Source organism: Balaenoptera ricei, chromosome 7 (genome assembly GCF_028023285.1).
Source record: "Balaenoptera ricei isolate mBalRic1 chromosome 7, mBalRic1.hap2, whole genome shotgun sequence".
NCBI lineage: Eukaryota > Metazoa > Chordata > Mammalia > Artiodactyla > Balaenopteridae > Balaenoptera > Balaenoptera ricei.
In genome coordinates, this window is record NC_082645.1 from 49819304 (window position 1) to 49832465 (window position 13162).

The 13162-nt window shown below is 40.3% G+C and overlaps 1 protein-coding gene across 7 annotated transcripts in view; it reads right to left on the bottom strand.

The window, feature by feature from the left end:
• The window catches only part of RBMS1 (RNA binding motif single stranded interacting protein 1), a 208620-nt gene that overhangs the window by 41824 nt on the left and 153634 nt on the right, over window positions 1–13162 (bottom strand). For all 7 annotated transcript variants that reach the window (XM_059927969.1, XM_059927974.1, XM_059927971.1 and 4 more), the window contains exon 3: window positions 84–142. In XM_059927969.1, the coding sequence (XP_059783952.1) occupies window positions 84–142 (59 nt within the window). The remainder of the gene's footprint in view (window positions 1–83; window positions 143–13162) is intronic.

The following is a 13162-nucleotide window of genomic DNA, read 5'->3' on the forward strand; positions in this document are numbered from 1 at the left end:
GTTTTGAAACCAAAGATCAAGTCTAAAATTCCATTATTTTTCTAAAGCTCTGATTTAGCAAATCATCAGCCAAGGAAACATACCTTTGCATTTGTTCGTTGTCTTATCCAAAATTGCCTTCGTGGAAACAATTTTCCCGTATCTAAGGAAAAAAAAGAGAAAAAAAGAAGTTATAACTGAGGAACCTTTATTAATGTCTAAGTCCAGAGAACACACACACTTATCAAACATCTGCAAACTTTCAAGTACAAAATGCTCTTTACTAGGGGACAGGAAACGAGAATTCTAAACACAAACTAAACTAAAAAGGGGGAACAGCTAGGCCTCTCATTTGAATCTTTGGATTACAGTTTGATGTTTAGCTTTGAGGAATCAGGTACTTACCTGATGATCTTGGGACCAAAAAAATGGAATGTGAGCTCTATAAAAATAGTTTCGCCTAGTAACACCATGTCTGTGGTCAAATACAAACCCAAAGGCAAGGCTACAGAAGTGTTAATGGAAAGTACTAAGATCAACATAGCCTTTATGAACTAATCACGGTGGGAAAGCTGCCTGGATCATATCTATTCATTTTGCTTTTGCAGGCAGTTCTGCATAGCTCTAGATCACCACAGAAGGGTGCGTATGTGTATATATCTCTAACACGCTTGATGTGTTATTTAAATATTTTAAATGTGATATTTAAAACAGGTCTTTTTTACCTAAGATTTTGCCAACTGTTTATAAATACATTTATTAAGACCTCTTCGAATGCTGTAATAATAGTTATACGGTGTACTCACTAATGTGTGTGCAGGCACGTGTGTGCAAGAAATAGGCAATACAAAAATATAAAACAATGAATCAGGAATTAAGCATTACTTTTATGAGGGTTTGTATGAAAAATGTGTTCAAATTCCTTAACGTACAACAGAAGTTGGGAGAAGAAGGAAAAAAATTCAGATTATTAAAATTGAGGGCACTGCTATCAGAAACAAAGGGGCAGCAGAGTTTAAATATAGGTACTACCTACACCCTTTCACAGTGACCAGACCACAATGCAAAGCACCGCTATCTATGTTTGTCTTCTAAAAACGGAGAAGAAAAACCTTTGAAAAATAACTCTTAAAAATTACTAGGTCTTTGGGGAATGCACATAACATACTTGAGGTATCTGAGACATTTCCCCATTTACATGTGGCAAATTCCAAAATTTTACTTTCCTATGTATTTACTTTAAAAATTTCACATTTTCTCTAATACTACTTTCTTGTGATTTCTGCTGAGGACTAAAAAGGCTCTTAAAAGTTTTAGAAAACTGAAGTATCTGTGCAGCACTTTAAAATATTTTAAATGTTGCAAGTTTCTATTTTATGTATTGAACAAGCTGAAAGATACTTATCTAGAAGAAACAAATGGCTTGGACCACCTCTCTCCCTCAGTTAATCTTCACTCTGTGTAATCATGTAATCAAATGATTACTAACTGGGCACATGAAAGTAAAGATAATTTAAGGTTCAAATGACAATTACATCCAAGAGGCATAAGGCTACACAAACACCTTCAATTCCCTGTAGAGATTCTGAGTACTTATAACAACCTTAACACAAGTCACTAAGCTTACAAAAAAAATTTTTTTTAAACTCTGCAAAACAGAAACAATAAGTGATTTAAAGACCACCTTTTAGCAACCATTTATCTACCTAGGTTATTGACCGCTTGATATTTACCAGTTTTGCACAAGTTTTAGCTGAAAACGCTTTTAGACTGCATCCCTATCACAGCCCTTTCCAAAAGTAGGGAAGAAAACTGGTTATGACTCCAATGTAGGATAAGGGGATTGGGAGTCACAGAGATTAAGAGACTTTGCTTGCGGTCACAGAGTTCAGGGTCTTTTGTAAACCAAACAGAAGAAAGCAAATTTAGAGAAGGTCAGGGGCTGGCCTCCTACCCTTCTGGTTCTGCTCTCCACGTTAATAATGGGGAAGAAGACATGGAGAGAGGAAGATGTGGGCAGCAGGAAAAGTGAAGAGGCTCCTGGGAGCACTAGACTCAACCCATGCCACACTCTACTCCGGTTTGGCTTCTCTTTGATCTTTGCTACATGTGACATTTCTCCTCATTTCCACACCTATGCTTCTAGGACCCTCACTCTCAGGACCTCATCCTACCTTTCTGGGCACTCTTTCAGTGCTTTGTTTTGTTTTGTTTTGTTTTTTGGCCCATTCAGCTTCCTCCTCTCTCTCCTTAACCAAGTATTTTCATCACATTTGATAATCAGTCCTTAACCCTTTCTTTTCCTAGGAAATATATCCAGTGCCACAGATTTAATTAATACATCTCCTTTGATGAAGCCCATTTCTCCTTCCTTTTTTTAAAATCTAACCAAAGCTTTAGTTTTTGTCTTCTTCTTTTTACTTAACTATCTTAGTATCTTACTAAGATACTTAAATATCTAGTTAAATGTTACCTCATGTCCATTATTTTCTAAATCCCATCCCCAAAGAACCTCAAACACATTTTCCTTGTCTCCTCTTCATATCTCGTTTCATTCAATAGCATCATCACATTCCCAATCTTCCACCAAGCTGGTGGTCCTTGAGACATCTTCAACTCAGCCATTCCTGAATCCAGCCAGTCAATCACTCTTCTGAGTTTTGCCTCTGACATGTGTGTAATATTCACTCCTTCCCTTCACTGTGCCTACACCTATACAAAAGGCATATCGTAGTTCTTGCCTCTAGCCTCTCTCTGGTCCTTCCAACCCAGTCTGCTGCATTACTCTGCCTTAAACACCACTTTGAACATGGTTCTCTTATCTCTCCATTGCCCCCTTCTATCCATGCTTGAACTTAAAGAACCTGTTGTAACACTAACTTTTCCACGAAACTATCCCTAATTTCCTCAACCATTTAGTGGGCGATTTTATAAGAAACCAGAAAGGGAATAACATTTACTCAGTTCCTAAAGTTCTAGGCACTTTGTATGTATGATCTTATTTAACTTCACAACAATCTTATGAGGTAGCTGTTACTATTCCCATTTTTGCTAATGGGAAAACAAAAGCTCATAGAAATTTTCAGACTAAGATCTTGCCTAAAACCTCAAAGCTCAAAAACAGTTAAAGTTTTCAGTGCAATTTATCTACGACATAATTTTGAGAAACAATGTTTCCTTTACATACTCAGAGTATGAAAGGTGAGGAAAAAAATGGAAGATCTCTTCTATTAAGGGGTTGGAATAGATTTATTTTTCAAACCAAAGCAAGTTTTTTGTCTGTTTGTTTTAGACACAAGAAATAAATATGTGGTTCATGATTGAAGGAGGGATGGTGGGGGGTGTGTGTAGGAGAAGAAATACGTCTGAATTTTATCGGTTTTACTTTCTATTGTGGTTTTCATCAGGATTTGTGGGTTAACACTGAAAGCCCATGACTTCCCAGAAAGTCAAAACAGTTTTCACTCTGTGGTACTACTGCATACTAGCCTGCATGCAATCAGAGGCTCAGTAAGACGCTTCTCTGGAGTTACCTGGGGTGGTGGTGGGGCGGGGTTTTGAAGGGTTTTCCTCTCCTACAATATCTTTTTCTGTGAGCTGTTCACTCAGTTAGCTTCTCAGGGGCTGATGCAGTCACCATGTTGTGGGAATGGAGTACAGAACAAGTTCTTCTGATGACATGAGAAAGGATCTACAGTATGGGGAAGAGCCGTCTGGCAAATGGCACCTCAAGGAACGGGAAAAGGGGGCAGCAGGGTTCAGAGCGGTCCCGATTCCTCTCTGCTAGTCTTATCTGCAGTAAGATTTAATAATGTGAGGCAAGGGATGGGATGCGGGGAGGGGGGGGGGGAGAAGTCATTACAGACGATTAACATTTAGTCTAATTCTATTGTTGATCAGCAGTGCCTGCAAGAGTAACAGATATCTGGGTAGACATTCATAAAGCAACCAGATTTTCACCTCCCCTTGTTCCTATCTGCAACTTAATTTGTAAAAAAAAAAAAAAAAAAGTCAAGTAACAGGGACATAGGATTTATTAGGAGAAAATAGGCCTCCTGACTGGCAGAATTCACACTCCAAGGACACCAAGGAGATGCACGCTCAAGAAAGCAAGCTGCAGAATTTAATGGGGAAAATGTGAATATGAAGATTCTTTGGGTTTTACCCAGCTTCAAAGTAACAAGGCTCAGACGCACAGTCCTGGCTACCCAGAATATAATATTCTTTGCTGAGAGCAGATTAATCCACTCCAGAGGAAGCTCTGACAGTAAAAGGATAAAGAGTAATTAAGAGACATGACTACAGAATAATGAGAATTTCAAAGGGAGAGGATAACAAGTAAAAACTCACATTTAAACCTATTGGCTAATAAAACCTTTTGCTTAGAATCTACCCAAGTTTCTTTTGTTTGTACCACAGCTTTTGTCATTTCTCCATTTCCATTTCTTCTTTCATCTGCTATAATATAAAATCTAAGCATATTTTAGTTTGCACTTACTAAAATAAAGCTTCATTTTCTCCTCTGCCCCCATCACTTAGTCCTTCATTAATTCTCTTTTTGATAATTTACCATAATTACAAAAGAAATGTGTATTTGTTGTTATTAGAAGACACAGAAAAGCAGACTGAAATATCAGAATCACCTGAAGTCCTGAATACGAATGTTAAATGGATTGATGCGTATCCTTATAGATTTTGTCCAGTGTGCACGTACAAGTGTGTGCACATGGCACTCAGGCGCGCACACATACTCTCTCTCCTCTCTCTCATCTACTAGGGAACTTGGAGCTTTTGAACATGGCCAGTTACAAGCCAAGGCTCTGGAGAATAGAGTCCATTCCGCCCACCACCAACAGATGGCGGTAAGGGTTGACGAGTTATTTTAATATTGGTCATCCCAGCTGGAAACTCATTTAAGGCACCATAGGGTCATTGGCAAGGTTTATGTTAGTTTATTTTCCAAACGTTATTAAACTGAAAAAAGCAATGGGTGTGTGGAAAAAAACAGTAAGAAAAAGTGTACACCTATAATGTAAACAAAAACTGATTGTGAAAAAGGGCGGGATATTGCTCATGCATATAGGATGATTGCTTTTGTTTGTTTTAATAGCTGAACTGCCTTTGAAGGACAAAGAAACTTACCACCGTGAGAGAGGCTGTGCCCATGCAAATGACCATAATTAGCACGAAGTAGGGAGAGGGGATTGAAATGAGAAAAAAACAAAACCTCTATGGGCTATCAAATCAGCGTCCACAATGGAAAGCCTATGACCTAGGGAGTTAACTCAGGGGAATAACAGAAGTAACAGCTTACATTTACACAGCTTTTATGTTATGTCAGGCACTGTTTTATGTGATTTAGGTCAATTATTTTAATCTTCACAGCGACCTTTTGAGTAGGTGAAGTTTTATTCCCACTGTGCAGCTGCGAAACCAAGGAGCGGAGTGAGTAAGGGACCCACTAAAGGTTACACAGCAGCAAAGAAGGGAGACACTGACGAGTGCGGAAACTTCGGTCACCAGCCACAGACTGTTCCAGAGGTTCAAAGCTGCTCCCACTGTGCATCTGCACAGCTCCAAACAAGTGGCATGAGGATGAGGGCAGACCCTGGAACTGCTAAAGCCTCTAACACAGACGCTGATAACATTCAGAAAGTTGTTCCCTGACTTTCTGGGTAGACAACATTGTTCTATTTGGAATAAGAGGCCCAAGAGAACAAATGTATCAGTGAAGAGGAGGTATGGCTGGCTTTAAAGCTTAGAAGGAGTAATGCAGGTATCTATTTGGTGGGAATAGATTTGGGAACGAGGAGCCCTTTGTTATTGTGGACTTGTGGGGGAAAAGGGAAAATAATTCACAGACATACACCCACACCCGGATGATACGGTACAGGCAGTTTTCTAACTTGCTTTTTTTTTGCTGCTTTACCTTTCCAATGGCCTCCCAGGAAAAGGGGATTTCCTACAATTTGCTTTAGGTCTTCTAACAGTGGTTGAATAGGGGAAGGAAAAGAAAGTATAAATTACATTCATTTTGCTAATAGCAAAGTTTGCTGGACAGTGAGGCCTAAAAGAGTTCTCTAGTTCTGCTTTCTAGCAGAAGGAGTCATTTATCCATGTTATCCTGAATCCTCAGTACCTTGAATAATTCAGCTCATTCTATTTTCTTTATCTACTTGGTATAGGAAGTGGTAAGCCTTTGAGGATGAGGTATTATGTATGTGAAATTTTAAAATTAGGCAATCAATATCAGACAGATTTCCTAAGACTTCACCTTTTTGGCCTTGAAGAGTTTCACTGTTTCTATAAGTCTTCTAAGATATACAAAAATTAAAGGTAAGGAAAGATATTCCATTTTTAATTCCAGTCGTTTTGGCTTAACTCTTAACATTCGTTAACTGCCCCTTCCACTTGTGCGGTACGGCTGGATGTGCTTTGTGCATACAGGATTCCTGGAATATGGAACAGAACAGGAAGCTGCACCTGATGCAGCTGGAATGGAAACCAGGGTGTGAAGAAGGAAAATGCTTGGCAGGAAAAGCTGCTACAGCCCTAAAGGTCAAAACCAAACCTGGTGCTGAAGGTGAATGGAATGCAGGAAAGACAAGTACAGTCAAGAAGGAGGCCAGACCAAGAAATCAAATCAAGCCTCACATATTTACAGCACGTCTCCAGCACGCCCTTCACCATCCAAGGCCTATGAAATGTATGTAAGATGCCATTCCTGCCATCGAGGGGGATAATTTGGGGGGGGGGGGAGGAATGTAAGAAATTTTTAATATTAAAAAATAATTAAGAATATTGAGATCCTGTATGATGAATGCTAAATAAAAGGAGCATAAACGTAGGATGAAGGTCAAGTTCAGCAAGAAAGACTTTGGGGAAAACAGAAATTCAGGTAGGCCACGGAAGACAATAAACAGAAGAATCTGTCTAATGCAAGCTGTGTGGGGAGGATCGGAAACCAAGTCTGAAAAGGTCCTAGAGGGCCTTGGGTTCTAGGAAAAGGAGTCAGGGAAAAGAATGTGGCTGGAGGTTTTGCAACTGTGGAATGATATGATGAAAGCAGGATTTTAGTAAGATTAATGAAAATCTTGTGGCTAGAATTAGCAAAGAGAGATGTCACATTTTTGGTTTATTATTACTATTATTTTTTTGGCTCTCCGTACTCAAGCAATAACACTCAAGTTCAAGAAGTTACCATGGAGGGCTGAGGAGAGCTAGGAGAAGAATGGAAAGGTTCTAAAAGACAGGAAAGTTTTTAAGACAGAGGACTTCTTCTAACTAGCCTTAAATGCTTTTACTTAACATCTGAGAAAAATAACCTATGGTATCTGTGTTACAGAAAGCTAGTGGCTTGCCTCTGTGAAGGCAGAGGAGATGGAGAAAAGGAATCACCATGGTTCACTTTTCTGAACTATCCTGGAAAGAACAGTGAATTTCAGCCCCAGTCCCAGACCTGGAGCCTGCAGATTAATTTAGCAGAAGTGCACACCATCCTCAGGTGGTCCAGCCCTCAGCCAGACGGGCTGCTTTACGACATGTGAGCTGCTGGAGAATAAACCACAGAAGCTTCGGGACAAAGTATCATGTTTTTCAAGAGAAAACATATACATCTACATATCTAGTTTTTCATAACACTGAAATTTTAAGATAAACACATTCTTTCAGAACACAAATAAAATTGGTAATTTACACCCAGATTTGGGATGAATATAGCCTCTTCTGACTAAATTCAGAACCACTCCTGCTACCCTGCCTTTTCAACATTCCTGCTGGCACAGCTAATCTATTATAAATGCTATACAAAAGTAACAATTGATGCTGTGTACTGCATGTATGGCTTGAACTAAATAATTCATATAGAATGAATATTAAAACTACCTCATTAGAAATGGCTAAGATGTACTTTTTGTCATATTCTATGAAAAACTCGTACCTCTCTTCTAAACGAAAAGAACACTATAAAGCATTTGATTTATTATATAGATTTGCTATTATAGCTTAGTATCCAGTCTATTATGGTCTGCAATCAAGGTAAAGTAGCTTTACACTATTTTCTGGTTTTTTAAGAGCACACAGCACACAAAGGGTCACTGACACTATCTTCTGACAGTATTTTTGTCACAAGTCACCGTACTGCAGCACTTACAGATGCAGTCACAGATGGTCAGGACCAAATTAGTGCTCCCAAGTACTAATAAGTCAGAGGAAAATAATACTTGCTGAAAATGGAACCCAGAATTTTGCAAGTAAAATGTAGATTATCTAACATAAAAATGAGTCCTGAAAAGTCTCAAAACACTGATAAATGTCTAACTTTTCAAACCAAGGCAATTTAACTATATAAAGTGGTCGTTTATTTCTGAGTTGAATTTATGAACTGACAATGATAGAGCATTTAAAAAATTTTCTTCCTCTCCCAACAAAACCTGTAATGTATTTTCTTTGCTTTAACAATCTCACCTTCAGGATGATCTAGTACTTTACGAGAAGGAAGACTATTATATTGGGAAGCTGATGGAGTTGCCGAGAGAGAGACCTCTTTTCAAGTGCTCATTCGGCCAATAACCAGCTCTGTGCTTCTGGTGTGGGTGTCTGGCCTCAGTGTCCCCATCTGTACCTACCTATCACCTAGGGCGTGATAACATCTAACTCACGGAACTGTTATTAGGGGGCCAGCACAGTGCTGGCACATAACAGATGTTTGGTAACAGATAAATGTTAACCTTTTCTCCCCATGCCCCCCTGACCCCGGCCCCGGAATTCTTTGGAATAACAGCACTTCCAATTCTAACCACTGGAGAGCACTAGACTACTCTCCTCACCTTCATAATGACATGGTCCTAAGCCACAAAATGTTGAGAAACTGTAGACCTACCATTTTTATGGTTACTTTTCAGTACAGATCTTTGCATAATGAAACCCCTCAATATATATTGGTTCAGTGAATGAAACATAAACATGGAGTACACATTTTTTCCCCTTAAAGTGTTTGGTGTGGGGAATTCAGGGAGGTTGGCAGTTGCAGGGAGCAGGGAAATACTACATTTTGCCTTGGAAAATGAACATGGCCTTGTATTTTATCCCAATTTAGCTTATAAAAACAAATGAGGGAAGCAAGGTAATTTAGGTGTTTAACAGGGAATTAAAAATTGCTACCAAAAAGGAAACTGTAAAAGGTTGCTGGGGGAAAAAAACCCCAAAACACCGAGAAGAGTTTTGGTTCCTAGACCTGTTGCAACTATCTCTAAATTTCTGCTTTTTAAAAGAAATCAAAACTAGAAAGCTTTTACACACACACACACACACACACAGAATACCAGAGAACTGTTTCAGAATCTGTAGAAACTGAATGCACTAAACTTCAGCACCGAAAACCATAAATGACTGCTTCATTCAAAACAAGAACAGCATGACAGAGAGTAAAAGTAAACATGCTCTCTGAAGCAAAACAGAGTTATCTGAAACTATTAAAACAGAGTGTGCAAATTACCTAGAACTTTCTCTTGATTCTGACACAAGCTAAAAAAGGACAGAGTCAAATTGGACATTTCCTAGACTGAACACTAATGTTGGCTTTGATCCAGGACACGGCACCAGCATATCAATTTCCAAATGCTGTCAGGCCATCCTTTTTTTAAGTAATAAATCCTGACTGCCCCATGACCTTGAAAAGCCCGCCTGAAGAACAGAATGAAAAGGAAAATGATATCTATTTTACTCACTTCAGCTCTTAAGAAATCTGGGGATATAATATAAATGTATCATTAGTAAAAAAAAAATACACTTGAGCTGATAGGCAAGGGAATGTTAATGTAGCCTGCCAGCACAGTTGATGTTTCTAAACTTAGATATTTCGTTCAAGGGTCACTTGTGACAGTGGTCACGTCTCTGAAGAGCGGATCGGATGGAAAAGGATAAATAGGGCTCCCACACTGGCTTCCTACTGGTTTGCTTCTGAATAAGATCGTCCTTAGACACTGCAGATAAACAATCATTCCAAAGACAGAGTAGTAGGGCTCTAAAAATTTACAATCTTAAAACTTAAGAAAATCAGAGAGGAATTATCTTTATGAGAAAGAAGGGAACCAAAGAGAGTCACATGCTGTAAGTTACTTTAGCATCAGTTTTACAATATTACCGTATTTCAAATGAAGGTAATATGCCTCACTCTCAAGATAGCTTGAATTTACTGCATTTTCCAGAAGATGCAAGTAAGGGGGCTGTGAATGAAGATTGGGGCTAAAAGTGCTTCTTATTTACATGACCTAATCAGTAACGATTTTCCAATCTTGGTTGTTTTGAGAAAACCTGCGTAATAGGAGAGGTGCTAATGGAAAGGAAAAATACCATTCTGATTCTTTAAAAGATCAGAAAACTAGATTCTAGAAATGAAAGTCAGGTAAGGCTAATGCTGATCTGAAGTGAAATTTCCAGAATGGATTGGTGAAATAGAAGATTAGCAAGACTGGTGAAAAGAACAGGCACCAGTGAAGTCCTTCAGAGCAAGTCATGCACATTAACGTTTACTCTTTTTCCTTTGGGGGTTGGTGAGGAAGTCAGGGTTGCTCGGAAATGCTACGTAGTATATTTTGATTTGAGCTAAATAAAAATCATTATTTGCTCACGGATTAGACGAGGATATCTGGGAAGAGGAAATGTGGTTTGGATGAGTGGGTAACTAGCTAAACAAGTGACTGAGTTAGTCAGATGGTCAGGGTCACAGTCAGCACGGAGGAAGCATCTAGTGATGTGCCACGAGGCTCTGTTCTTGGCCAGCCTTTTTCAACAGTTAAAAATGCCATAGGGCTTCCCTGGTGGCGCAGTGGTTAGGAATCCGCCTGCTAATGCCGGGGACACGGGTTCGAGCCCTGGTCTGGGAGGGTCCCACATGCCGCGGAGCAACTAGGCCCGTGAGCCACAATTACTGAGCCTGCGCGTCTGGAGCTTGTGCTCCGCAACAAGAGAGGCCACGATAGTGAGAGGCCCGCGCACAGCGATGAAGAGTGGCCCCTGCTCGCCGCAACTAGAGAAAGCCCTCGCACAGAAACGAAGACCCAACACAGCCATAAATAAATAAATAAATAAAATTTAAAAATGCCATAAATCAGGTCACTGATAGCTCACTTATTAAATATATAAATGTCTCAAAGCTAGGGGGGATGGTGAATGTAAGATTCAGAATTAATACCTGAAATTATTTCAATAGGCCAGCATGAATTCTTGGCCAAAGCCAGCACCATAATATTTAATAGGGAAAAGTCTTACATATAAGTTACAAGGGCAGAAAAATCGACTGTATAAATTTAGGGAAAGCCTTGGCTTATTCACATGAAAATACCTGGATTTTTTGATTAGGAACAAATTCAAGTTCTCTGAATGATTTAGGTTTGTACTGAGGAAAATATATGATCCTGACTATAGAAAGAAATTATGCTTTTGGGCCCCTTGGCTCACCATTCCCTGATACCCACCGCTATGGGTTGAACTGTGTTCCCCTGCCACAGCAAAGACATGTCCAAGTCCTAAGCTCCAGTACCTGTGCATGTGATCTGATTTGGAAATAGGGTCTTTGCAGATATAATCAAATTAAGATAAGGTCATTAGGGTAGGCCTGCATCCAATGTGACAGTTATCCTTATAAGAGGAAAATCTGGACACAGAGATACAGGGCAAACGCCATGTGAACACTGAGACAGAGCCCGGGAGGTGGGAGAGATGCACCTGTAAGTCAGAACACTCAGGACTGCTGGCAAACCACCACAAGCTGGAAGAGGTTGGGAAGGATCCTCCGTACAACTTTCACAGGGAACATGGCTGTGTTGACACCTTAATTTGGATTTCTAGCCCTGAGAACTGTGAAATTTTGTCATCTTAAGCTACCCAGTTTGTGGTACTCTGTAACAGCAGCCCTAGGCAACTCATAGGGCTCCAGCTTGCCTGTAGATCCTATATAAGTCCCTGCACCTGACCTGATCCATCTTAATTTTCTGACCTTTAAGATGTTACTTCACCTGGGAAACTCAGTGTCATTCTGCAAGCCTCAGTTTAATGCTTCTCTCCAGCAGGAGCAAGCCTTCTCTGACCTTCCCTGACCAAGCTAAGGGCTGCCTCTGCACTTGCCCATGGCAGTGTGTCCACACCGCCTCTCTGTGCAGCCCTCAGCGCGCTGCTGCATCACCTCCATGTCTGCGGCCCCATTAGAGACGCGTCCTTGGACTGCTTCCTCTTTGTCAGGCCCCAGCATAGTGGCTGACAAATGATAAACAGTCAAAATTCAGGAGAAGGGAGTGGAGGAATAGATGAATAACAACAGCCTGCTTTCATTGAATGCTTTCTACATAAAACACATTTGTTCTAAACACCTCCTTTTACCTAGTCTGAGCTCTTTCGAAGAAGAGTGAGAATGGTAGACAAAGGTCTAGAAATCATATGCTCCAAGGAAGGAATGGCTGACAGCCTTGCAGATGCTCACCTGGAAAAGAAAAAACTATAAAGAAATCCTGTCTAAAAACTATTGTAGAGAGCTTTCCACCACTAGCAGTGTTCAAGCACAGCTGGGAGGCGACCTGGGTCAGGGACGCGGCTGCATAGGAGGTGTTCACCAAAACCAACTCAGGAAGAGATGATCGCCAAGCGGTAAACAGAAAAACAAGTGCAGTGAATTTTTCAAAGAGTTAACTTTAATCTAAAATTATGTACTTCTCACACTTTTGGTATTAAATAAGTAGTGGTATTAGATAAATACTGGTATTAAAATAAATAAATAAAACACTTTGGGTATTTTAAAAAAATTAATTAATTTATTTTTGGCTGCGTTGGGTCTTCGTTGCTGCCCACGGACTTCCTCTAGTTGCGGCGAGCGGGGGTTACTCTTTGTTGCGGTGCGCAGGCTTCTCATTGTGGTGGCTTCTCTTGTTGTGGAGCATGGGCTCTAGACGTGCGGGCTTCAGTAGTTGTGGCTTGCGGGCTCAGCAGTTGTGGCTCATGGGCTCTAGAGTGCAGGCTCAGTAGTTGTGGCGCACGGGCTTAGTTGCTCTAAGCGGCATGTGGGATCTTCCCGGACCAGGGCTCGAACCTGTGTCCCCTGCACTGGCAGGCGGATTCCTAACCACTGCGCCACCAGGGAAGCCCCTGGGTATTTTTATGAAATAGTGATGAAAGATGGTCGTTGTTTTAG